This window comes from Cololabis saira, chromosome 11, assembly GCF_033807715.1.
Source record: "Cololabis saira isolate AMF1-May2022 chromosome 11, fColSai1.1, whole genome shotgun sequence".
NCBI lineage: Eukaryota > Metazoa > Chordata > Actinopteri > Beloniformes > Belonidae > Cololabis > Cololabis saira.
In genome coordinates, this window is record NC_084597.1 from 25,088,672 (window position 1) to 25,115,741 (window position 27,070).

General features: G+C 39.4%; 2 protein-coding genes across 2 annotated transcripts in view; both read left to right on the forward strand.

Moving 5' to 3' along the window:
• arvcfa (ARVCF delta catenin family member a) overlaps positions 1–25,638 on the forward strand; it is a 31,541-nt gene extending 5,903 nt beyond the window's left edge. Inside the window, exons 2-16 of the mRNA XM_061734159.1 lie at positions 7,511–7,690; positions 8,161–8,753; positions 11,367–11,845; positions 11,929–12,115; positions 12,203–12,320; positions 14,781–14,949; positions 16,304–16,321; positions 18,055–18,126; positions 18,973–19,100; positions 21,933–22,083; positions 22,172–22,364; positions 22,657–22,768; positions 22,910–22,997; positions 24,477–24,553; positions 24,743–25,638. Coding sequence (XP_061590143.1) covers positions 7,511–7,690; positions 8,161–8,753; positions 11,367–11,845; positions 11,929–12,115; positions 12,203–12,320; positions 14,781–14,949; positions 16,304–16,321; positions 18,055–18,126; positions 18,973–19,100; positions 21,933–22,083; positions 22,172–22,364; positions 22,657–22,768; positions 22,910–22,997; positions 24,477–24,553; positions 24,743–24,835 — 2,658 coding nt within the window. The 3' untranslated portion in view covers positions 24,836–25,638. The remainder of the gene's footprint in view (positions 1–7,510; positions 7,691–8,160; positions 8,754–11,366; positions 11,846–11,928; positions 12,116–12,202; positions 12,321–14,780; positions 14,950–16,303; positions 16,322–18,054; positions 18,127–18,972; positions 19,101–21,932; positions 22,084–22,171; positions 22,365–22,656; positions 22,769–22,909; positions 22,998–24,476; positions 24,554–24,742) is intronic.
• A 502-nt stretch (positions 25,639–26,140) lies between these two features.
• LOC133455220 (bone morphogenetic protein 10-like) overlaps positions 26,141–27,070 on the forward strand; it is a 3,071-nt gene continuing 2,141 nt past the window's right edge. Inside the window, exons 1-2 of the mRNA XM_061734149.1 lie at positions 26,141–26,683; positions 26,968–27,070. The exon at positions 26,968–27,070 is cut by the window's right edge and continues 2,141 nt beyond it. Of these exons, the coding sequence (XP_061590133.1) occupies positions 26,251–26,683; positions 26,968–27,070 (536 nt within the window). The 5' untranslated portion in view covers positions 26,141–26,250. The remainder of the gene's footprint in view (positions 26,684–26,967) is intronic.

The following is a 27,070-nucleotide window of genomic DNA, read 5'->3' on the forward strand; positions in this document are numbered from 1 at the left end:
TGGACAGTTCTGTTGTTGACACAGCTCCTTCTTCTAAAACAGTGTTTCTCAACCCTGGTCCTCGAGGCACCCCTGTCCTGCATGTTTTAGATGCTACCCTGCTTCAGCACACCGTGATAAAAGTACCTGTGTCATCAACAGAGTTGTGCAGACCTTGGTGACAAGCTAATTAGGACCTTTAATTAGAATCAGGTGTGTTGGTGCAGGGAAACATCTAAAACATGCTGGACAGAGGTGCCTCGAGGACCAGGGTTGAGAAACACTGTTCTAAAACATGCTCGATAGGGGCCCTCAAGGACCGGAGTTGGTGACCTCTGATACAGTATGCTCAACTACTGCTGTGCTGAAAGTACTAACCCATTTAATCCAAAATTTTTCCCAGACACAAAAAATCCAAATAATTTGTCATTAATAGCCCTTTGAAACAATCAATCTTATTTTTTTGAAATTTTAATGGAAAAGTGTATGAAAAAGTGTGTGTTATATCATATATCATATATCCTAATTGTGACTGTTGGGATAGTGTGTTGACCTATGCAGTTTGTGTGTGTGTGTGTGTGTGTGTGTGTGTGTGTGTGTGTGTGTGTGTGTGTGTGTGTGTGTGTGTGTGTGTGTGTGTGTGTGTGTGTGTGTGTGTGTGTGTGTGTTTGTGTGTGTGTGTGTGTGTGTAAGACTTGTACGTCTCCATTGTGTAGCATCTCCTGTCTCTAGACTTTTTATTTCTTCAACCCTTTTTCAACCACCAATCTACACTCCATAATACATCTTGAAGCACTCAATGTGCAGTAGTACTTTTCTCACATGCATACGTAGTGTGTTTCTCACAACGGTGACATCACTGAAACTGGTGCGTTGTGTTGATTGGCCTGCTGGAAGCTTTACACTCACAGGCACTTTATTAGGTACACCTGTCCAACTGCTCGTTAATGCACATTTCTAATCAGCCAATTACATGGTAGCAACTCAATGCATTTAGGCATGTAGATGTGGTCAAGATGATCTGCTGCAGTTCAAACCGAGCATCAGAATGGGGAAGAAAGGTGGTTTAAGTGACTTTGAACTTGGCATGGTTGTTGGTGCCAGATGGGCTGGTCTGAGGTCTGAGTATTTCAGACACTGCTGATCTACTGTGATTTTCACGCACAGCCATCCTCTTCTCTTGGCGTAAACAGGTAACAAGTAAATAGTTCTGGTCATGTGACAATTTACAGTAAACATGTGAAACTGAACATATTTCATTGAGACCCTTTTCTTATTTCAATATTTTCTGGAAATGCATTGATAGATCATTCAGTAACATTTTTATAGCCTTAGAAATGAAACATTATTTTATGTTCACTATTGTGACCGGTGGGATTAAATGGGTTAATACACTGATTGTTATGTCAATTGACAATTGTCCAATTAAGATGTTTGGGGGACAATAACAGTATTATCATGTACCACATATGTAATATTATGTAATACACTAATTTATGATCCTCCTTTAATTGCTCCACATAAGCAAATGAAAATACCAAAGTGACTGCATGTTTTATGATGTTCTATACCCATAACTTTCCCATGATATTACACTAAACAAAAGGTCAGCTCTTAGAATCATGTCCTAGTCTTTGGTGTTTATATCATACCAAGACAACCACCTTCTTTTCCAGGGAAATGATATCCACCAGTGTTTTTTTCAGCTCTTTGGTCTTGTGATTGTAGAACCCATGCCTTCAGCAGCAATAACTCGAAATAATTATGACTTTATCATTCTCTCACATTGTTGTGGAAGAACTTTGGCCCATTCTTCTCACACACAAATTTTGTTTTCAAACTCCATTGTAGTTTATTTCACACCTCACCAACCTTTTACGAGCAGTTGAACAAATAAAAGTAAACTGCAATTAATTACAGGTTGCAATAGAACAACTACAACCTCTTTTAAATAACAAAACAACAAACTGCATATACAGTGTAATTATTTGAAGTGTAACTGTTTTTATTTATTGTGTAACAGTATTATTTGCTGTCAGTGTAATTGTTTAGTGTAACGGGTTTCTTTTTTTTTTTTTTTACTGTAAAACAATATTCAACATTGCTACATTTTTGCTACAGGCAAATGTGATAAAAAAAATAAAATAATTAGGCATTACGTAATTTGGTTGGTCCGATGGGAGGAGGGAGGGAGGGAGAAGGGTGGGTGGGGGTGATGATTGATTTGTATTTTATTTTGTTAATCTATGTCATACAAAATATTATGTTTGGAAAAAGACTATTATAGTTATCGGTTTTCAACTACTAAATGTTACATACACAAATAAAATAATTAATTACAAAAAAAAAACAAGCATTAGCAGGTATGAAGGCATTTGATAGGCCTGGAAATAAAGGAATTATTTAGTTTCTGTCGTGCTTAGATTTTGATATAGTGAACTATTCATTATACATAATTTCTATGTCCTTAGTGTGATAAAGGAAAACTAAGTATACCATGTTAAAAGTTATATTATAAACACATTGATGTGATTTAAAGCTGCTAGGATCCAGGCGGTGGGTGGGTAATGTCTGGGGTTATGATTTTATTTTCATTCATTTATTTATTTATTTTTGCTCTTAATTTATGTGTTCATTTTGCATGGTTATACTTAATAATATGGGCATTACTTTTTTTTTTTTTTTTTTTTGTATTTGTTTTTTTTTTGTTATTACATTTATCTATTCATTTTTTGTTGTTATGTATTGGTGTTTTTTTGCACCATGTTTTTTCAGAAAAAGGAAAAAAAAGAAATAAAAATTTGATCACAAAAAAAACATTGCTACATTTTTTTCAAAATGTATTGTCCTCTGTGTGAAAAGGAACTTTCTGTCTAACAAGTTGCATCAAAAACCGGTTCATTATGCTTAGAGGCGATTCTAGAATCTCTTAGGGCCCTCGGCAAAATTCACTGGGGGTTCCCCATAATGTTTTTATAAAGGAACCAAAGGAATTGGAATGAGTTTAATTGTGATAACTGTCCAAGTTCAGTAACCAGAATAAGCTGTCCGATATTGTACAGAATAATCCACAGAGTTTTAGTCCAACATTCGAAATCTAAATCCAATATCTGTGTCCAATAACCGACAGAGTTTTCCAGAGATGCAGAATAAACCAGAGAGGGATAAACAGAGACTAATCCAATAAACCAGTCCAGGAGTCAAAACCAGAAAAGCCAAAGAGGACCAAGCAGACAAATCCAGAAGGGCTAGACAAGAGACAAGGTCAGGAGAAACAGGTCTGAACCACTAGAATCGGAGTGTCACAAGAAAATCAGGGCGGGTTACAAACAAGCTAGATCAGTGGTTCCCAAACAGTGTGCCGCGGCACACTGGTGTGCCTTGAGGCAAGTACAAGTGTGCCGTGGGATTTTGTGACAACTATAGCCTTCTGCAATATAGTATACAACTAGACAAAAATAATTATTTTAATTTACTATATACTACTTTGAATGCACTCATTCCATAATGCAGAGGCAAACTCTTTATCTAAAAACTATTTTAAAAAATCCTCCTGAAATGGGTGTGTTTGATGAAGCCCAATTTGATAAAGTTTAAATATTTTTGTGAAGTATTTTGTTAATAAATATTTCATGAGTAGAATAGTTGTCTTTGTCATATCTTATTTGGCATTAGTAAATAATAAACTTAACAGATAAACAGATGATATTAGTGATAACACGTGTTATAAGGCTATTTTGCACAATAGGTGTGCCTTGAAATTTTTATTTGTCCTTTGGAGTGCCTTGGGCACAGAAAGTTTGGGAACCACTGAGCTAGATTAACTGACAATCTGGCAACAGAGCACGAGAGAGCAGAGGTATAAAGGCAAATTAATCTAGGTGCTGTCAATCTGCAATCAGAAGCATATGTGAGGTTGCATTCAGGTGGCACTCGGAAAAGAGAGCCCTGACCCTGCTACCCCCAACTAATTAATAAAGCCTATACGGTAAATAATCTGACACAAACAAAAAATGTGAAAGAAAACCATATTTTTCAAAATTATTACACATTATTTCCATCTCTGCACCTTAGTGCCATATTTTCTGAATATCTTGCCCCTGACTACATCAAAGTGTTTTATTTCTTCTATAACAAAGGAGAACACTGTAATGGCCATTGTCTCTTCACAATATTCATGCTATAATTTGTCTTTGTGATGCATAATATAATAAAAATTTAAAATAATTATAGGAAAACCAAATGGGCCCCTTGAACAGCATAGTTTCATTTTGTTCTAAACAAAAAGTGTAATTATGAAAAACAGATTTGGCCCCAAATGGGCCCCTTGAACGCTGTCCCTCTCTCTGTGTGTGTGTGTGTGTGTGTGTGTGTGTGTGTGTGTGTGTGTGTGTGTGTGTGTGTGTGTGTGTGTGTGTGTGTGTGTGTGTGTGTGTGTTAAAGAGTGATGTGTGTTGTAACTTAGGTTATCTCCGCTACGCCTTCATGAAATGCTTGAAGACCTTCCCCTGCAACAGAAAACTTATATTTTCTGATTGGCTGGGAGATTCTATTTTCTGATACGCTGATAGGTTGGTAACTCAAGACAGCTGGTCTGGGCTGTATGAGCCTCAGCACACAGTGGTAGTCTACCTTTGACTCATTTGTAAGATGGGCTGTTGGAATTTCTGTGTGGTGAAGTCAATAATTTCTCAGTGTTAGAAATGAGCGTGTGAATTTGGTGAAATGTGTGTGTCACATGCTCAGTGCTTGAGATTTGGGAGCCCTGGTCAAGGTTAACTGGACACAAAGTTGATAGCTGAACAATGGGTTTTGTCCAAGCTTGCTAGCTGAGTAAACAAGTTGATTGCAGGTGTAGGGTTGCCACCTTTCAGAAATAGAAATAAGGGACGCCCTGATTTCAGCAGCGCAGGAGCCAAAAAAAAAAGCCCCAAAACTTCTAAACTGAATAAAAATGTGTTTATTTTATATGAAAAAACTAAATGCTTTGATTTAAAGTTTAAAGTGCTTTAATAGCATTGAACTTGCATAACTGTACAGACAGACAACCATACTAGCAACTGAAATATCCTCCTATGCTACGTATGTCCACATCAGCCCAGATGTAGAATATAGATACAGGTGAAGAATATGGTGTAAAAGTTAATTTATTTCAATAATTCAACTAGAATATGGTGTAAAAGTTAATTTATTTCAATAATTCAACTAGAATATGGTGTAAAAGTTAATTTATTTCAATAATTCAACTAGAATATGGTGTAAAGGTTCATTTATTTCAATAATTCAACTAGAATATGGTGTAAAAGTTCATTTATTTCAATAATTCAACTAGAATATGGTGTAAAAGTTAATGAAAATACGGTACAAATCGCGTCCCGTATTAGTTCAATACGGGACGCAACATTTTTTTCTCAAATAAACGACAATTCCGTATTTTACGGGACGGGTGGCAACCCTATGCAGGTGTCTTTATGTCCAAACTCAACATTAGCAGGAGAGACTGAACTGCTCTGAGCTATGTATTATCTGCACTTCTTGCCACTTTCTTGGTGATTTTTCTTTTTGCTCTTTCAGGGTTTTTTTTTTTCATTTTGTGGAATGAACTGCCAGATGGATAGCTTCTCTTCATTTTGATAAACCGCTGTCATCAGGTTGTTTACGCAAGACTCAGGAGAGCGAGAGGTAGAAGTGGGCCCTTTAGGGAGTTCTCCGCCAGCCGAACGCTGTCATCACAAATTCTCCTCATTGTCACTGGTTTGTTGCGATGCAAAGTTGGTCTGCCCCCCACTCCGTACTGCCTTTAATTTCATTGTGCCCTGTATAATGACAATAAAAGTCGTAAGTCTGAAGAGCTCAGGGACCCCCAAGCATTTGCCTTGTATGCCTGTGCCTCTGATTATGCTAGCAGTGTCCAAGCATTCGTTTTTTCATTCATTTATACTGCTCCTCCTCCTGCAATGGCTCCACTTTGGGAACCATTGCACTACAGCATTTCACTCCGGTTGTGGTCTGATCTTTGACCAGGCCGATCTAAAACCTTGATTCTTCAAATTTTCATCCATTCTGGTGTAGATTTGCTGTTGTGCTTCATTGTATTTTCTTGTTGCATGACCCAGTTATGACCAATTTTAGCTGTTGGACAGATGGCCTCGCGTTTGCCTCTAGAATACCCTGGTGTACAAAGGAGTTCATGGTCGACTCACTCAGTGAGGCCTCTGTGATCACAGATGTAACTCTTAGTTTTTTTTTCTTTCTTTTTTTTTCTTTGGGCAATCTGACCTTGAGGTAAATGTGTTGAGATGTGTTGGATGATCAATTCATCAAGTACTGATGATTAGCTGAACCTAGCTGTAATGTACACTCTCAAATACTATGGAACCAGCAAGGGGACATTTGGAATTGCACCAAATGCTTATTTCACATCTTTATTCCCCTTGTGTGAGCTAAGTAAGAAAAGAGCAGAACTCCCCACTCGTCCCCATTTCTAGGCTTTGCTGCCCCAATCTGGATTCTAGTACAAGAAACTGTTCTCCATGTGAAATGAGACAATTTTTTTGTTTATTTTTGTCAAAAGTACAAGGGATCAGAGTGAGAGAGAAAGAGGGGAGCCAAAATATCTTTCTTGAGACCTCTCCTGTTCCAAAACTGCTTTCATAAGCCTCTGCAGTCCATAGACCAATTTGTCTCCTGTCAGTTCATTAACTAAACCCCACTGAAGGAAGGTTTAGCACTTCCAGGATGATGTCCAGATACATCACATGTAGGCCATGGTGGAACCCATATAACTGATGCAGCATTTGCACAGTGATGAATTCATCGGATAAAAAGGGTCATGAGAACAGTCCACTCACATCGTCAAGTATAATATATCTTGCAACATCAACAAAAGCCTACAGTCAGATACAGCTGGATGAAGAGATTTTTTTACTTATAGAATATGTATATATGCATTTTGTTTAATTTGCCAGTGCAATTTCAGTTTTTTATTTTATTTTAATATGTTCATGCTTTTGGTGTTATTGTTTTTTTTTTGCTGTGAACATGCAGTATTTTGCACCTCCGGGCCACCCTGAGTGTCAAAATGATTTTAAAGGTATTGTGACATAATTTTTAACATGCTTTTAACACTATTAAAAGTCTTGGCCAATATCCCTCAAATTTGTCTAAAAGGGTGTAACAAGAAAAACTTCACTCCAGTACTCCATGCCTGGCTTTTTTTATGACGGTGTTTTTTGCGCAGTGAAAAACGCGTCCTTTTCCCCCTTTCCTGTCAATCATTGCCCCCGCTCCTCCTCCTTTTTTTTGGGTGTAATTGATGTCAAGACACCCAACTAAACACAAAAAATCAAGAAAAATTTGTTTTTCATGTCACAATCCCTTTAATAAAGTTTAATTTTAAGCTCTGACTCTGCTCACAGCCCAGCATCAAGTGCAGAGTTCTTATTAGCTTCAGCCTTATTTAAACATTTTTGTTGTCAATATGAACTAGTAATGCTGGATTTGAGCCTGACAATGCATGTATGCTGTTTAGGAGCAGAGTTCAGAGGGGACCCCTGAACTCTCTTTGTCCCAGGAAGTGAAAGAAGCAACCCAAGAAAACCCAGCAGCCGCCGATGAACTGGACACGCCCACTTCAATTGCCTCTGTGATGACCTCGACCAATGAAAGCTCCACAGACACCACGAACACCTCACATCAGATGGAAACTGAGGTTCATCTCCACTTACTGACTCGCAGCTATTTGTAATCAATGTTTTTGAGTCACTACCAAGCCCCAAACAAACAAAAACAAAACCGACTATTTTTTCTTACACTCTGGAAAAAAGGAATTAAAATCGAAAATCAATTTACCACACCACACAATTAAATTTCTAGCAATTTATTTTGCTTCTCAACAGGGGCTGAACTTTAAATTGTTTCATCAGAATACAATCTAAACTCATTTTCAACTTGGGAATTCATTTGGAAGGAAGGACAAATTTGTTATTTATTAGAGTTTTACAAAGCCACTTTTGGAAAAGGGACAGACAAAAAATAAACATACGGTTCATGTAACAAAAACATATTTCAAGTTAATTAAGACCAAATACTTTCTGGTGTGAATGTGAATAAACCAATTTGTTGGTAAGTTAGATTAACACAAACACAGAAATAACTGTTGTGATGCATCCGTCCTTTTAGGAGCCCAAATCTGTGGAACAAGAGGGTGAAAAGGTTTTGAGTGAGACCCAGGAAACCTCAGAGAAGCAACAGGAGAATGGCCTCATATTTGATCAAACTGATCCCACATCGGCTTTGGAAGCTCAAGATAGCACTTCCAGCCAGCAGCTTACTTCTGAAGCAAAAGCTGAAGCCTCTGAGTCAGTCACAGCAACTACAACAACCACCACTGTAACTCCACAACCTCAGCTTGCGCTGCAGCCTGGAGAGCCTCATGCAGTGACCCTGGACAGCCAGAGCAGAGTGTATACAATCCCTGATGCATTTAGAGGCATCAGTGGCGACATGTACCCAGGATATGGGAGCCTTTCTCGCTTCACCCTCCATGGTTACCTGCCAACCAAAAACTTCCAGCCGGGGGCTAACTACACTTTACCCTTCCTGAGGGACATCTACACCCCCACAGGCCTCAGCAACCCATCAGAGGAGGACAGAGAAAACCTTCTGGACAAGAAGACGGATCATTCAGCTGCCAGTTATCCAGCACTGGGTGGACTCCAGCAGTTTAGGCCAATAACCACAATGGAGCTCCTCCGGGAGCCCTCAAGAACCAGGTAAGAGGATTTAAGATGAGGTTAAATAGCAGCAATCTCATCGGATAGGCTTTGGAAATAGAATAAAAGACTCCTCTGCACTAATAAACATTTTGTTTATAAATGCTGTAGTCTGCAAAAGCAAAGCCGCTGAGATATTCTGTGTTACTGTGGCAACGGTTCCTTCGGTCAGATACGGTCTCTGTTGTCTTTTACGTCTCCCATTTTACGTCTCCCATTATCTCCTGCAGCTAAAAACTGGACTGATCTGAGCTAAAACATCCATAAATTCAAATAGGCACAAACACTTTTTCAGTGTAATGTTAATTTATTTGCAATAATTGTGGAATCCATTGCAGTGGATGTACGGTACTGTAAAACAGCCGCTGCACTGGCATTTTAAGCATCTTTCTCCATCCTGCTCTGTCTCATCTCTCTGTCCTCTTGTTTCTCTCTGCATGCTGCAATCCAAAAGACAAACATAAAACCAGATTTAACGAGAAGTGTAAATCGATCCTTTTAGACTGTTATTGTGATTCACAATTAACTTGTTATGGGAAATGCAGTCAGGTAAGACCTTATTTTATCACCTAAACTTGGTTTACTCCTTCAGTAACAAACAAACCAAAATCTCAATACTTGCCCACAGTCAAACTGGCTGTAGAGTCAACCTACACTTTAAAAAAATCAAATTGAACATTTCCTTGCAAGTAAATTCAATAAGTATAACATGGAAAGAGAGAACATGAAAAAATAAGCAGTGTTAAATTTGAGTATTTAAGTATTATACAGAGGTACACAAATACAAATACATATACACCAGTCAACCATAACATTATTACCAAATAATTAGTAGGTCTTCAGCATGCTGCCAAAATAGCTCTAACCAGTGAAGATGTGGAAAAGTCTGTCACACGAATCGATGCACATCTGTAATTTATTCGAGTTTTGCAGTAGCCACAGACACGAATTGAGGCATGAGCGGTATCTGTGCCAATATAATAACATTCATAATACTAATTAAAGGTGAAAATTGCCCACAAAAGGCAATTCAATCATTCAAAACTAAAATGAGACATGGTAAAAATCTGTTTTAGAACAAATCATGCCGACAGTTTTCTGTGTAAAAAGTGCACCATTCAACCAAATCTCTTCAGCCTCTTTTTACAGGGCATAATCTGTAATGGGGTGGAATTTACCTTCTAACTGTGCTCCAACCCTTTTCTGCACAGTGTGTCTCTTTTGATTTGGTTTTGCAGCTTTTTTTAGCCATGTCAGATGTAGAACAAAAGCAACAAGATGTGATATTGGGTAGAGCTAAAGACTGCAAGGATGGATAATTGTCTGATCTGCAAATCTGAATGTCTCATACAGTGACGTATTTTCAGCCTTAAGGTTGTCTTGTGTCACATTTTTTGACTTGGTCGTCACTTTAAACACCAAAATATATATTATTTTAATCTATAATGAAGAGTTCCAGAAGTCAAAATAAAATGTCACTATAGATTTTTATGAGCATATTATAGACTCTTAATAACAAAGATAAACATAAGCACAGATGGAAGAGACAAATAATGGAACACAGAATATGTAGAGCTACATATTGCTTCAGTAACAAAAAAAACAACACTTCTGCTAATTTTATCCTGGAGGACCTACAATGATAACAACGTGTATCAAACTCTGTAGTCGTAGACATCCTGAGGAAGCAGCTACTCTCTTCCCATGAGTCAGCCTGGATAATAGAAAGACAGATGGGCCACATTTACGTTGCAGTTGGTATCAAGCAGAGATGGCAGTCTGCTGCAAAGTTGATAAATAAGGAGGTTTCTGCAGTTATTGCTTGCCAGAAGCATTTCCTCTGCCCATATAGAGTGACATAACTATTTACAAAAAGGCACATGCAAGTCCTGTTTACTCGATGCAAAAACAACACAGAACATACTTCATTAAACATGTTGAACTCGAAAGAGGTCTTGTTGAGAATGATACAAGAAGGTTGACACTGTCTGTCGGTTTGTTAGAAGCTGAGAAAAGTTTTCATGTGTGCTAATTTAAACCAAACCCCTATAAATTATTTGAAAAAACAGTATAAGTATAAGAAGCAAGCTGCAGTTAGAGTAGTCAAGAAAATGTAATGGTTCCCATGAAAAAAGGTTTTCTTTTTAATCGTTAATTTTTGATGAAATGTTTGATTGATTTGGGAAGTGAGGAAAAACGATTTGGCTGTGGGAGGAGCTACAAGCAAACCACAGATATCTGAAATGCACCTTCAATTACAAGCTGCTTTTGATGAGAGTGTAAAGATATTCATCTTGAAAAAAACCTAATCAATTATGCGGTATAGAAGGGACATGCAATATTTCCTTAATTAAATACAGTGGAGTAAAAGCGTACACTAACAAAGTGTTTAAGTCTGGTTAAGGGCAGAAACAGATAACCTGGCTTTGCTCGAAATTAATTAAATCCACATCAAGCTTTTTTGTCATCTGGTGTTGCCATGCACCTAGTCAGGATCCCTGTAAGTCAATGACCCTGACAAAGAAAGAATCTATTGTGGAACTTGTGTAAAGGTGTAACTTCTCTTTTTCTTTCTTACAAGTGCAGCGTCCATGACTATCTGTATCTCTCCAGGAGTGGTTATGATGATGCGTTCATGGCCCAGCTGGAGGGGAACCTGAATCCTTTCTTCCAGGCCATGTGCCGAGCCCAGACCCTGCAGCTTCCCAACAAGCGCAGCAGCATGGTAAGCCTGGACAGCATCCGGAGAGACCCACGCTGGAGAGACCCCAATCTGCACGAGGTGATCTCGATGCTCAGCCACCCAATGGACCCAGTAAAGTCCAATGCCGCTGCATATTTGCAGCACTTATGTTATGAGAATGATCGAATCAAGCAGGAGGTCCGCCAACTAAACGGGGTTCCCATCTTGGTGGAATTACTGGACCATCCTAAGGCTGAAGTCCACCGCAAGGCTTGTGGTGCTTTGAGAAACATATCCTATGGAAAAGACCACAATAATAAAATGGCCATAAAGAACTGTGATGGCATCCAATCTTTAGTAAGACTGCTGAGAAAGTCAAGCACTGTGGAGGTCAAAGAGTTGGTCACAGGTAAAGTTAAACTTTTTAGTTTTATAACGTTGAGTGACAGCCTTAGAGTGGCACCTCACATCTCCTTTCTGTTTTCACATCAGGCACTCTATGGAACCTCTCATCACATGAGCCACTCAAGATGACGGTCATCAACCAAGGACTTCAGACACTGACTGATGAAATCATCATCCCACACTCAGGCTGGAGGAGGAGAGACTCAGCCAACGCCTCCAAACTGCAGAGCGCTGAGTGGACAACTGTCTTTAAGAACACCACTGGATGCCTGAGGTAACCTAGTCTGTTGCCATGAATTAAAAATAAATAAATAAGAAAAATTGAGCTTTTGAAGCTTTGCCAACTGAGTTATTTCTGCAGGAACGTCAGCTCGGACGGGGCAGAGGCTCGGCAGAGACTGAGGGAGTGTGAGGGGTTGGTGGCAGCCCTCATTCATGCCCTCCAGTCAGCGGTCATCAACAAGGACACTGGCAATAAGGTTGCTGGAGTCTTCATTTTTCATAATGGATAATAAGAATAAACCTGAGACGTAGTTTTCATTAAATAATGGTTCTATTCATCAAAGCCATTATTAGTAGAAAAAATTATTCAGAACATAATTAACGTGCAACAGGTAGCCTCCCTCTTTTAATCCCTCTTTTATTTCAACCCTTTCTTCTTTACAACATTGATTCAGTTCGCTGATGTTTTTGGGTATTTGCATATGTACTTAAGGTCTCATATTAGCATTTTTTGGGAGTTCGAGAGTTTGACTACAACATTCCAAAACCTCCATCCATCCATCCATCCATTTTCCACCGCTTATCCGGGGCCGGGTCGCAGGGCCAGCAGTCTTAACAGAGATGCCAAGACTTCCTTCACCCCAGACACTTCCTCAGCTCTTCCGAGGGGAGTCCGAGACGTTCCCAGGCCAGCCGAGAGACATAGTCTCTCCAGCGTGTCCTGGGTCTGCCCCGGGGTCTCCTCCTGGTGGGACATGCCTGGAACACCTCCCTAGGGAGGCGTCCAGGAGGCATCCAATAGAGATGCCCAAGCCAGCTGACTCCTCTCAATGTGAAGGAGCAGCGGCTCGACTCCGAGCTCCTCCCGAGTGACTGAACTCCTCACCCTATCTCTAAGGGAGCGTCCAGCCACCCTGCGGAGGACACTCATCTCGGCCGCTTGTATCCGCAATCTTATCCTTTCGGTCATTACCCAAAGTTGATGACCATAGGTGAGGGTAGGTGCATAGATTGACCGATAAATCGAGAGCTTCGCCTTTCGGCTCAGCTCTTTCTTTACCACAGTGGTCCGGTACACCGACCGCATAACTGCGGACGCTCCACCGATCCGTCTGTCAATCTCATGCTCCATCTTTCCCTCACTCATGAAAGAGGACCCCGAGATACTTGAACTCCATGGCCTCGGTTTCGGAGGTGCTGATTCTCATCCCTGCCGCGTTGCACTCTGCCTCAAACCGCCCCAGCACATGTTGAAGGTCCCAGTCCGATGATGCCAACAGGACAACATCATCCGCAAAAAGCAGAGATGAAATCCTGTGGATCCCAAACCGGATCCCCTCCGGCTCCTGGCTACGCCTAGAAATCCTATCCATAAAAATTATGAACAGAACCGGTGACAAAGGGCAGCCTTGCCGGAGTCCAACATGCACTGGGAACAAGTCTGACTTACTGCCGGCAATGCGAACCAAACTCCTGCTCTGATCCTATAGAAACCAGACAGCCCTTAACAGAGGGCCCTGGACCCCATACTCACCAAGTGCCCCCCACAGAATGGCACGAGGGACACGGTCAAATGCCTTCTCCAGATCCACAAAACACATGTGGACTGGTTGGGCAAATTCTCATGAACCCTCAAGCACCCTGCAGAGGGTATAGAGCTGGTCCAGTGTCCCACGACCGGGACGAAAACCGCATTGTTCCTCCTGAATCCGAAGTTCAACTATTGGTCTTATTCTCCTCTCCAGTACCCTGGCGTAGACTTTCCCGGGGAGGCTGAGAAGTGTGATCCCCCTATAGTTGGAACACACTCTCCGGTCCCCCTTTTTAAAAAGAGGGACCACCACCCCGGTTTGCCACTCCAGCGGCACTATCCCCTTCCTCCATGCAATGTTGCGGAGGCGTGTCAACCAGGACAGCCCTACGACATCCAGAAACTTGAGGTACTCAGGGTGAATTTAATCCTCCCCCGGTGCCCTGCCACTGAGGACTTACGTACTCAAGAGTCCACACTCCTTCCTCAATGGAAGGCATGTCAGTCGGATCGAGGAGATCCTCGAAGTATTCCTTCCACTGTCTGACGATGTCCCCAGTCGAGGTCAACAGCTCCCCACCCTGCACCGTAAACGGTGTTGGCAGAGATTCCAAAACCTTGATTACTTTATTTTATTTAATTTTTTCATCCATTCTGATGTAGATTTGCTGGTGTGCTTTGGATCATTTACCTGCTGCATGACCCAGTTTTGGCAATGCTCGAGTTGTTAGACACATGACCTCACATTTTCTTCTGAAACACGGTGCTATACAGATGAGTTTGTGGTTGACTCAGTAATTACAAGGTACCCAGGTCTTACTAATTCAAAACAACTGCTGAACTGCTGTCCTGTCCTGGATTTTCCCTAAACATGGTGCTGAGCTTTAAGGCCAAAATTTCATTTTGGTCTAATGTGTTCATTAGACATAGTCCCACAAACAGCTGTGGGTTCCAGTTAATTTTTCATTTCATATCCATCAAGTGAGCTACCCTTCAGAAATAATAATTATCTCAAATAAATTTAACAGCATGCATCTGCAAACATTTAGTGCAAGTTTAAAAAAATCTGAAATTTGAAAAATCAATCAGTGCATTTTTTTTCATATGGCAAACTGGCATTAGTCATTATGATTTAATACGTTTTCTCCATAATCACTGGCGTCTGTTTTAACTGCTCTCTATTTAGTCGGTGGAGAATTGTGTCTGCATCCTTCGAAACCTGTCCTATCATGTTCACAAAGAAGTACCAGGAGCTGAACGGCTTCAGGAGCCCCATGCTGGTCATCTCATGAGATCTGTGGGGCATCAGAAGAAGAAGAATGACCCTGAATGTTGTGCAGGGAAAAAACCTAAAGGTATAGTCTTTATTACGGTAGTAGAAGTTGAGTTTTACTGAATTCGATTGTTGCAAGAGGAACTTTGATTTGTTTGTTTTTGTAGTAGATGGATGTTCACTGTATGTTCTGCTTCTTTTGAGATTCAGAAGATGGTTTTAATGTTCACAGTTCTTTAGCATGTCTTATGTTCTTATGAATCTAGCATTTCTTATGTTCAGCGTGTCTACAGGAGTTTAACCCTTTATAGGCTAATCAATAAAATGATGGAACATTTCAACTCTAGAGGGTTATTGGAAAAAGGATCTTCTTTTACTTTGTAACTTTTTTTGTAATAATCATAGTATGTAGTTCTACTGAAGTTACCAAATATGGTCACATGGCCTGTAAAGGATTAACCTAGTGATTCCTAAACTGCCTCTACAATGTTTTGTTGTGGCAATAATGAAGTAACCAAGGTAACTTTTCAAAGGTTTACAAGCAAATGCAGTCATTCAATCAGCCATGTTTGAATGATCTTTGTTGCAAGAAATTTGGGTAACCTACAGTTTGGAAATTGTACTAGAATCATCAAAGTTTCTCAGATATAATTCAGCCCGGGTGTTACAGGTGAAGTTTCTTTCATCCATAGAGGTCACGGCTGTTCAGTTCTGGAGAACATTCTGACTGAATTTAAGAATGTTTCTGTTTTTGGTGGAGGTTTAAAAAAGGCTTTAAAAAAATATAGCTCTGGGCTTTAAGCAGTTATAATAAAGCTGTTTTTTGCAGTGCCAACCATGAAAAAAATCACCAAAAAATGTCATAATCTATAAAGACAGTAAAATCAACTACTTTTCATTTGCTGTTGGCACGTCTTTGCCTCGAGCATTCAGATTCACATTTTGTATTCCCACTTTTATGCCACAGAGTGCCTGAATATTTCACATCCCTTCTCATGGTGGAGCCACTGATATATTTTGCTCTTCTTGAGGAACGGCAGGTTACGAATTTGATTAAAGGCTGCTTGTACTTTGTTACAGTAACAGGTGTAACAAAGTACAACACGTAACTTTTACACCACACAGTTGGCGTGACAATTAGAAGCCAAAGTGGACAATAATGTTTGACACATACATATAGTTAATTTAAAAGCTAATGTGGGATAATAAAACTGCAGTAGTTTGTGCTGGATGTCAGGTATTGTGGGGAAACTTTTGGGGTTGCAGTTTGCAGTGTTTTCAAACAAAATTCACAATTCAAAGCAAACATCCTGTCAGCAGCTCAGAGTCTCCCCACACGGAGGAGCTGTGTGTTTTCTGCTGCTGTGTCCTGTTGCAGCATAATCTAATCTCTGACATTGCTCTTTGTTCTTCTCCCTTCAAACTGCATTCATCAGAGGAGTGGTTTAGTCAAGGTCAGTCTGCTCGTTACTCCTGGGGCCCGTTTCACAAAGCAGGTTTAGTGAAAACTCTGAGTCTGTTAACCCTGAAATGAGGGAAACTCTGAGTTTTCCGTTTCACAAAGGGAGGTAACTCAAACCAGAGAAAGAGAGGTAACTCTAGCCTGTTTCACAAAGAGAGGTAACTTAAGCTCTCGGTCAGTTACCGTAGTAACAGACTCTCTGAATCTAACCTGGTCGGGACCAGGTTTATTTCAGTGAACCTGGAGTTTCTCTCTGTCTCCTCCCTCAGTGGCGTCAATTCAGCCAATGGGTCTTTACGCAATACGCATCCGTTTTCTGCACCACGGACAGCAAGCGGCAGAGTTAGAGAGCAGAAAAGGCGTATCTGACAAACGCAACGTATTTTATTCACTATGTCAGTGCAACAATATCACAGGGACATCCCAGTTTAACTTCAAACAGTTAAAGTCCAAATGCAAAAAGGAGAGGGAGAGTAAAAAAAAGTCAAATATTTCCCTTAAACAGAGGATTTATATCTTACTTTGAGATGAACTTGCATAATTAATCCATCAGTGGCTAACAGCCTCGTTAATATATTCTGGACCCATCACTTGCCTTCTTTCTTTTTTTTTATTGCGTGGTTGTCTGCTTCATTTTAATTTTTGTAAGTTAGTAACACTGCAGAGCGCACTTTTTTTAACTTTATTTAAAACTTTATTTAAAAGTTCCAATTACAGTCAGAACATTGACCGTGGACAGTCAGGCATCAAGGAATTAAATAAACAAATACAGTATGAGACATAAAGTGGATGAAGTGCATAAGTCATTACATAAGTAACATAAATATAATAAAATAAATCAATTTAAATAAAAAGAAAGAAAATGGCAGGACATATATTATATCTGCAGAGCGCACTAAAAACGAGATTGATAGCGACCACTGTCGTCAGGGACGCTGGGACATTTAAAGATATGAGGGGGGGGGGGGGGGGGTACAAGTGTTGGGATAGATAATACCTACTGAAATCCATCATGTTGTTCTGATATGCATTTGTAGTTATTTTATATGTATGAAGTATTAGAATACATCAATACAAATAGATACAGAGTAATTCCATAAATGTATTTAAAAAAAAACATTTACATTCTCCCCTGAAGCCGAGGTGTGGCAGCTGCCGTACCCAATTGACGGCCCTGATCTAATTGACAATAAAATTTCATTTTTTTTTTTCAAAATATGCTCTCATACTCGCCATATGCACGTATTAACGCTTCTAACTCCAGTGGCGTGAAGTATGTGGATCTTCAGATGCAAACTAACGTTTCCTCAAAGGGATTTTGTAAATTGAAAAGATAAATAAAGTTAAAAAGAAAAAAAAGAAAATGTATGTCGCTCTTTTGTGTCGCCGGTTGCCATGGTGAATCCTTGTATCAGCGATCTACTCATGCTGGCTTTTTATTTCCCTCACGCTCGCGCTTAACTCCCGGTGAAACTACTTAGAGTTGAGTAAATTACCTCAAATCCGCTGTTCTGGAACCGAAAACTCAGAGTTTCCGATCTCAGAGTAGATCAACTAAGAGTTCAGGATTAGACTCAGAGTTTGTTGAACCTGCTTTGTGAAACGGACCCCTGAACTCTTTCAAAGCTTCTGATATTCTGCAGTAAATTTGCCCACATTGTCTACTTGTGTGTTAATGATTAAAACTGCTGTGTTTGTGTCCATTTGTGTATCTGTGATGTGCAGGTTGGAAGAATGGATTTATGGACAGAAATTGCAGTACACTGGACTTACCAAAACGCACAGAACTTTTGAAAGGTACAATTCTGAAAAAAAACATGATGTCAGCCTCACTGCATTTTATATTCAATGCAAATACTTCAGCAAAGAAGTGGGGTTTATAATAGGCTGATGGTGAATAGATGAAGCGTAAAGGGCATCCATCATGCATTACCATCATTCTCAAGTAGTAATATTATCATCCTTCAGTACAACATCTACTTTATCTGTTACTTTACTTGTTGTGTAAGCATGACATGGGCATGGCATCATTTAAATGCAACACCACATATCTGCACCTGCACCCCTTGGGGAGACTTTCATTACTAAAACAAAATGATTGATCAACTAAGAAAGTAATAACATTTTACCTGGCAGCATCGAAAGGACGATCACAGTATAAGTCAGTCAACTGCCTTTGTCTTTACACAATTTCTGACCATGTAGTGGTTTTAGCCAAACTTGCATCATGAATAAAGAAATTGAGAAAAACCTATCACACTAGCACTGCAGGACTGAATACTGGCTACCATTATAACAGAGATTAGAGCTCCGTTTATGCCTCCCACGCTGCAGCCAGTGAATGCAAATCAGAATGACAATCATGTTATGGTTCAAGGTTAGTCTTACAACACTCGTCAGCCAGCAGCCTCCACCGGCTCAGCCCAAATAAAAAAGGGAAGAAATCTCTGCAGTGTCCTGCTGGATTATATTTTTCTTCCTTTCAACATGTTTAGTCACTAACCTACCAACCCATCAACTTAAAGTGACCCAGAAATAAGGAGTTCTGGATCTGATAAACATATTTGCATTTAAATAAGTTAGTTTGCTGAATAATGCCAATAGTACTGAGAATAACACAGTTTTTTTGCCTTTCTGTTCAAGGCTTGGAGCTTCTGTACCAGCCAGAGGTGGTGAGGCTTTACCTCTCTCTTCTCACCTGCAGTCGCAACCACAACACCCTGGAGGCAGCTGCAGGAGCGCTGCAGAATCTCGCTGCTGGACACTGGGCTGTGAGTAGATGGATGAGTTCCAAGTTATCTTCACTACAGGGGTTGTAATTGTAAAGCATGCATAAAACTTCTTATTTATGCCAAATGACTCAAATTTACCTGCACGTGCATAAAGTAGTTTTTATATGAATACAATGTTTGCAAATCAGAATGAGTACGGTATCTATTTAAAGGGGACCTAGAATGAAAAACACATATTCTCTTGCTTTAAAGGGGACCTATTATGGCATCTTATACCTATTTTAAACAAGCCTTGAATGTTTTAAAAAAAGCTTTTGATTGTTTTTGCTAAATAAATTAGAAATTCAGCCTCTGAGCCATGTCTTTATCTTCCCATTCTCTAACCTCCTTCTCTATGCGGGATTCTGAGTGGGCGGGGAGGCTATGATAATGAGGCTCCGTGCTGATTGGCTGCCTGAATGACGCAATACACCGCTACGAAAAAATGGCGGAAGCTCCGGCCGGCGGAGTTACCGTGTCCTAACTGTATGCGATGTGAGCGAGCGTCAGCGTCAAAATCAATTCCATCCACCCATTTGCTTTATTTTCTATTGGACTGTCCTAACTGGCCACAAGCGACGCAGCGCTGCGCAGCACAACGTTTTGAGCTGAACATTTGTCGGACGCCCTGCTTCTATTTTCTTCCTGTCGCTCGCGTTGAAACCCGGATGAAAGCGCTGTAGGAAACAGTCATGGATGAGGAACGGCTGATCCAATTAGTTGAAATGAGAAGTTATCTCTATGATACCTCCTCATTTCACTACAAAAACCTCAATAAAGTGGCAGCTGGCTGGAGGGAGATGGACAGAGAGTGTCCGATGTCACGCAGTGTGATACGATAGTCGGACGCTCGCATGCAGTTAGGACACGGTGTTTAGTTGTGGGCGTGGTTTGCATTTTGGTTACGTAATGAAAATCAGCAGAATCTGAACGGCTGGTAGAAGCCATATCACACTGGATGGCTCATCCAGGCGGCTGTACAGACACTGCAGAATTTGGTTGCTTTCCTCCTTCTCTGAGTTGGAAGGCTCAGGGGAGACCACTTTATATGTTAAAGCAAGAGAAAACATGTTTTTCAAAACAGGTCCCCTTTCACAGCGATTTACATAGGTTGGCCTCCGATGCGTGAAACCACGCACACAACTAACTCCGCCGGCCGGAGCTTCCGCCATTTTTTCGTAGCGGTGTATCGCGTCATTCAGGCAGCCAATCAGCACAGGGCCTCATTATCATAGCCCCGCCCACTCAGAATCCCGCATAGATAATGAGGTTAGAGAATGGGAAGATAAAGACAGGGCTCAGAGGCTGAATTTTTAATTTATTGAGCAAAAACAATCAAAAGCTTGTTTTTAAGGCATTCAAGGACTGTTTAAAATAGGTATTAGATGCCATAATAGGTTCCCTTTAAGTAAGATCACCATTATTACTGTCATACATGGCAGATTTTCTCATGCAAAGTGGATTTGAGATTTCTGACAGCGTCATCTCTGTCTCTCTCTGCTTTTAAGGCCAAGAAGACATTTAAAACAGAGCTTGGCTGTAACACAGCATTGCTAATTATTTCTAAGTAAAATCCATCTTCACAGTCAAATAAGACAACTTCAACGAGCCAATGAGCATGCATGCCCCAAAGCCTTTTTGTCTCGGCTGGTTAGTTTTGTTTTTGAGGCAACATAATTAATCAACCTTCTAGTGGCCTTTATTTTGAAAGTGTCTAGACAGGAAACTTGGGAAGAGAGAAGGGTGAAGACCCAGTCTATGAGGAAGACAAGCAGTGAAGAGCCACAGGCCGGGATTCAAACCTGCGCCCCCTGCACAGGGGTGAAAGCCTATAGTGCCCTATCACTATCTCTGGGTTTTTGTGCTAAAACGTATTTGTATTAATGCCAGTGTTGACAATTGTACAATAATTATCGTAATTGTACGATCATTTTGACTTCTGTACGATATACGATCAATAGTCAGAAGTGTACGATAATTTACAACCGACAGGCGACATTCATTCGTTTACGTCTCTTTATTTAGGAATCATTGACCGCTGAGGTGGGAATGTGCGAATATCTGTTCAACTTTACCGGACCTGCACAACTCACATATTGGAAAACAGTCAAACTGGGGACTGAGAAGGGCGATCACTCTCCTGCATCACTTGGGATTACCAACTCAATTTTAATTATGTTACACTTTTTTGCGGGGTGGGCATGAAAACGAAGAAGCAATGTCCTTTTCTTTATCATTTTAATTAAGTCACAGAATAAGCGATGGTGAAGAAGAAAATTAAAATGCCGTTTGGATGATTTATTATTAATTTTATTTGTGTCAAAAATGAAGCTTTATTTTAAAAATGGAAAAGCATTCTGCTAATACATTTTCATTTTCAAATTTGGCATTTCAAATCCAATTTTGTAACACTTTCTGCAAGATAATTTTTTTTTTATTAAATTTTTAATGTTCTTTTCTGTATCATTTTAATTCAGTCACAGAATGAGCAATGGCGAAGAATAAAATGAAAAAGGCACTTTAAATAAGTTATTATTAATTTTATTTATGGGTCAAAAAATGCGTCATTATTCTGAAAATGAAAAATAATTTTTGCTAATCCATTTTAATTTGAATTATGGTATACAGAATTGCTTCCATACCTTCGCTGTTATTGTTGCGTACGATAATTTTATGCGAGATACGACAATCTCTGGCTCTCTGCACAATAATTTGGTTTTGGGTATCTGGGAACACTAAGTAATGCTGTATTTTGTGGTAAAGGTAAATGTAAAGAAAAACAAACAAACACAATCACCAACAGAGAGTGAGCGGATTGTTTTGTGTTTGCAGTGGTCCAGCTACATTCGAGTGACAGTCAGAAAAGAGAAGGGGCTGCCCATTCTGGTGGAGCTGCTGCGCTCCGACGTGGACAAAGTTGTAAGAGCTGTGGCCATTGCTCTTCGCAACCTGGCCATTGATAGAAGGAATAAAGATTTAATCGGTACTATCCCAAAGCTCTCATTTTTTCCCACAAAGCTCTGTGCCTCCATATCCACAGTAACTCTGTTACTTCTGTCTGTTTGTCACAGCAAGCTACGCTCTGAGGGACCTCATTGGTAATCTCCCTTGTGGGCAGCAGCACCCAGCAAAGAATCTTGAGGGGGACACTGTGGTGTCCATCCTCAACACAATTTATGAGATCATCGTGGATAACCCTGAGAACGCTCGAGCACTCATACAGTGTAACGGGGTGCAGAAACTGGTGGCCATCAATAAGTCAAGGTACATAAATGTCTTTTGAAAACAATACGAGCTTTGTTATTTCCCATAAATGCCATAAAATGCTTTGCTTTTCAAAAAAAAAGTTGAATTATTAAATGTTATTGACAGATCACAATATAAAAATGAGCCACTGAATGACTTAAATCCACATCATTTTGATACAGTCTCAGCGTAGTGTCATCATGATGTCAAGAGCATCATATCGTTCATGGAGTTTAATTATTTGGACAGTAATCCCTTCAAGCTGCTCTCTGTTGCTTACAGCAGCATCACCACAATGTTTTGTTGACAGCCAATCAGCTCGGGAGACCAAAGCAGCATCCCATGTGCTTCAGACAATATGGGCCTACAAGGAGCTGAGAAACACTTTAAACAAAGCAGGCTGGAACAAGAGCCACTTTAAGGTATTTGATTTTCCACACTATGGCAATTTAAAGTGAGGAATAAGAGGGTGTAGAGAGTATAATATAAATCCATATCTTCAAATATATACTTTCTCTGCAATGATAGTTGCAATCAAGTAACTGGATTTCTGTCTTTCAAAGCCCACAACTTCTGGAGCGACAAAAAAGTCCAAGAGTGCAAAGCAAAGTGGCGATGACATCACCTTGCCGCTCATGGACAAAAGCCAAGGTATGAAAATCATGGCATGGCTTCCTCCAGATAATCATTATAAGATCATCTTTTTAATGAGAAAAGTGTCCTCTAGTTAGGACACACCAAAAGCATTCAGAATTTCCTCAAACTTCAAAGAGGATGATATTTTCTGTTACAGACCATATTTTTCTCAAACATAGCCTTAAATCTCTGATGTGCACATGAATGTTATTAGTTCTGACTTGTCTTATTAGTGTGAGCACTCTCTCCCAGAGGCATGTTCATGTATAACCAGTCACCATTCATTTGGACATTTATTTTTCTCAAATGGGTATCTCTACTTCTCTTATCAAACAAGAATCTTCTGTCAAGGCTACCTTCTGAAGTGTGAACACAACTTAAACATATTTCAAGCTGAATAAAACAAACAACAAGAAAAACATAACAAAACCGACATAGCTGCAATTATTTAATTGCATCAGCCAAGTAATATCAAGCACTTTACAGAGAAAGTAAATCAGTCCACTTAAATACAATCCACTTTTAATCCTTTTCTGTTCCCATTCAATCAAACTGATTGTAATCCAATTCAGTTGATGTAAAACTGTGCTACTTGAAAGTACTTTTATATAATGAGATGCATACCTTTTCTTGATGCACCAGGTATAAAATTTAAATTAACATCAAACCTAACATATTCCGCTTTTTAAAGCTATTTGTTATTACTGATTTAAATTTTCCAGGTTAAATTCCAAAACTTCTTGATCCAGTGTGAAGATTTGTGACTGCTGCAGCTTGATTGTTGACAAGCCACTTTGAAAAATCCAATTATTATCATAAGACCATATAATATTGTCTTTGTACTCTTATTTAATTGTGGCATATTGCTGTTTGCTGTGAAGTTATCAAATAGATGAAATAGGTTTATGCCAAACATGAACTTGGTTGTCATGCACTTTCAAACAGATAACCTTCCCCAAACCATTAAAAGCTAAAAGTGAGTGATATGTATGGGCTGAAAAGGTGTAATAATGTAGATCTAAGAATAACTGTTGTTTTCAGTTAGCATTTATATTCTAATTTCAACAAGTTGGTGATGTGAGGAACTGCACTTTGGAAAGAGACGGGAAGTGAGTTTGAAGTTTCTTAGTTACTACCTCAATGCCAAGATGAAACTCGATCCTATATACTGTATATATATATATATATATATATATATATATATATATATATATATATATATATATATATATATATATATATATATATATATGGCTGTTTTTTCTTTACACTAAGTTAAATTGCTTCTTCAAATTTAGATATTATACCACCATGTTTAAAATTCTGGGTGGCTAAATCTACCCACTACAGCCACTAAAGCCATCTCGAGGAAATATTATATCTGTTTGAATAGCCATAAAGCTTTCAGTAATTATAGATTAATGATTTATTCATCTTCCTGCTCAGATTTTTTCACATTATTGTCTGCTATATGATTTTTCTTTTCCTTCTCAGATGTATACTCCACCTTGGAACCAAACGGCAGAGTTGGAGATGGAAAGGGCCCCGTTCTAGAAAGAGACACACTTCAGGTAACCAGACTCTTGAATGTTCATACCAATTCTACAACTTTTAAACATAAAAAAAAACTTTATGACACAGAAGTTGCTTGGACTATGTAAGTTTGGAGAATAAGACATTTTGTTTCAAGATTTTTTTTGGTCTTACTACCAGTGTTTCTCATGCAAATTGACCGACACTGACTATGTTTCCTGACACAGGCGACGAGTGAAAGGAAACACTTCATCAGAGCTGGCAGGCCTGCAGTGGGCCTCATGGATAATAAACCTCCACCACTGGACTCCTGGGTGTAATCGGAATAACACGTCCAGTCGAGCCAGTTAGACCCTGTAACGACACTTTTCGTTGTTGAAATGCGGTTGTGTGCCATCTGATCATTCGTGTACAGACAAATTAACAGAAAAAAAAACAGTTAAAAAAAATATTATAATAATAATTTCCTTTGTTTACAGGCCTTAATGTGCCAAATATTTACATGTATTTATTAAGGAAATGATTTGGCAATAGATTTTATGGATTTGTCATTTAGGATGATATACTGTAAGTCTGAAGCTCATGACTGACTGATTATCCGTCACGTATGGAATAGCCCAAATATGCAAACTGTGATGAACCATGACTCCAAAGAATATATGACATGTACAGTACAATTTGAATTTTACCCCTTATCTACTGTATACGTCTAGATTGTTATGCTACAGTAGTGAGACCTAAAACAGCATGTGGATTTTTTTGTTGTCCACCTCTGTGCTTCTAGGCTTGAGACAAATTCCAAACAAAAATCTTTATTCTTTAATACATTTAGGATTAGGGTTATCATCAGACTAACCATCCAAATTATTTGAAATTCAGTTAATTCTTGGTAACTCGGAGATGGCTGTGGAGTCATTTGTTCTCTGTTTAAGTCTTGGTTGATGATAGGTGAAGTGGGATTGTACATGTGTAACAAAGGACTGTTAATATTCCAAAGGAAGGCATTTATATTGTAACGTTTATTGTTATACCCATGATATTAATTAAGAGTTATTTATGTGTATTCGCCAATACCGGTAGGTGATACAGCTCTGCTTTGCAGTGGTCCTTTTTGCATTGCGATGTTGAATGAAAATTAAAATAAATGCTGTGCATAGTTTCTCATTTTAATGGGTATTTTTTCTTTTTATGTTATACACTGAAGCTGATATTCTTTTCCAGTAAGTGTGTACACAGGCTTTAAAACAACAAAAACAGGGGTATAAAAAAGAAACTACATAAATAAAATCAGCTTCTTTATGAATAGTTGGGACATGTAAATACACCAAGCCTACAGTAGCCTAATGACTGATTTCCTCTATTAGACAATTGATAGCAAACACTTTTTCAGTGACTTGGATGTAATTTCATATATCTACATTCTAGCAGTTTATCAGGGCTCCATGTTTTTATTTCAGTATGGGGCAAGGCATCAAAAGCCATTAACCAGATTAACTATCAGAGCAAAGCCAGTGTTTGAAGAAAGCATGCATCAAAATGAAGCAGCATAAGTGGACTTCATGGATAGTCATACGTCCCTGGTGTGAGAGAGAGAAGGGGAGTGCAGGGCATTAGTGACATCTCCAAACATGTCAGCACATTGGACAGCACAGCCCTGCCCTCAGAACCAAACCTCAAGATCAACAAGGGCAAAGCTGTTTTCACTTGGGTCCCAAGAGCAACCTGTTGTCATTTAATGAAGGGGAGTCTGCAGGTATCTTTTTCCCTACCCAAGAAATCCACATCTTCTAAGTCTTTGGATTTTAAATCTTTCCTCAGCTCAACAATGACTGCTTCAGTTTTCTCTAATCGTGGGTCTGTCAACACGCTGAGTGTCGTGCTCCTGGTCTTAGCTGGTCTGAGCGGGAGCAGTCCAATCAAGCCTGCTGAGAACCACCGCAGGACATCGATTGGTGCGAATGCAGGTGCCAATTCGTTCCTCAATGCGCAGAATTTTCTGAGCCAGTTTTTGTCCACCCTGAATCTCACAAGATTGAGACCCCATACCAGGCCCGAGGCAGCCCATAAGGAGCCCCTGCCAGAGTACATGCTGGAACTCTACAATCGATTTGCCAATGACCGCACTGCTGCGCCATCTGCCAACATCGTGCGCAGTTTCAAGAATGAAGGTACAACATTATTTTTGTTTATTACCATTATAGGTTTTGATAAATGCATATGTGGAATACTGCTCATTAATATATAGTTAGATATTCAAAAGACTTTTTCTATGTATTGAACCAATTTGATTTGTAGAAGTTAAAGTTATGTACTGTAATGTACAAATGTTAATTTATATTGCTTTATATTGGTGTTTCATCAATTAAATAAAAAAAAAGTTTTTCTTGAGTTTCAACTGTTGAAACATGTAGGAAAATCAATAAGATACCACTTTAATTTAATTTAATTTCAGATTCTTCCAGCTACAGCGTAAGAGCCAGAGGTGTGCGAATACATCCCCTGTCGTTCAATATCTCCATGCCACATCATGAGCACATAACTATAGCTGAGCTTCG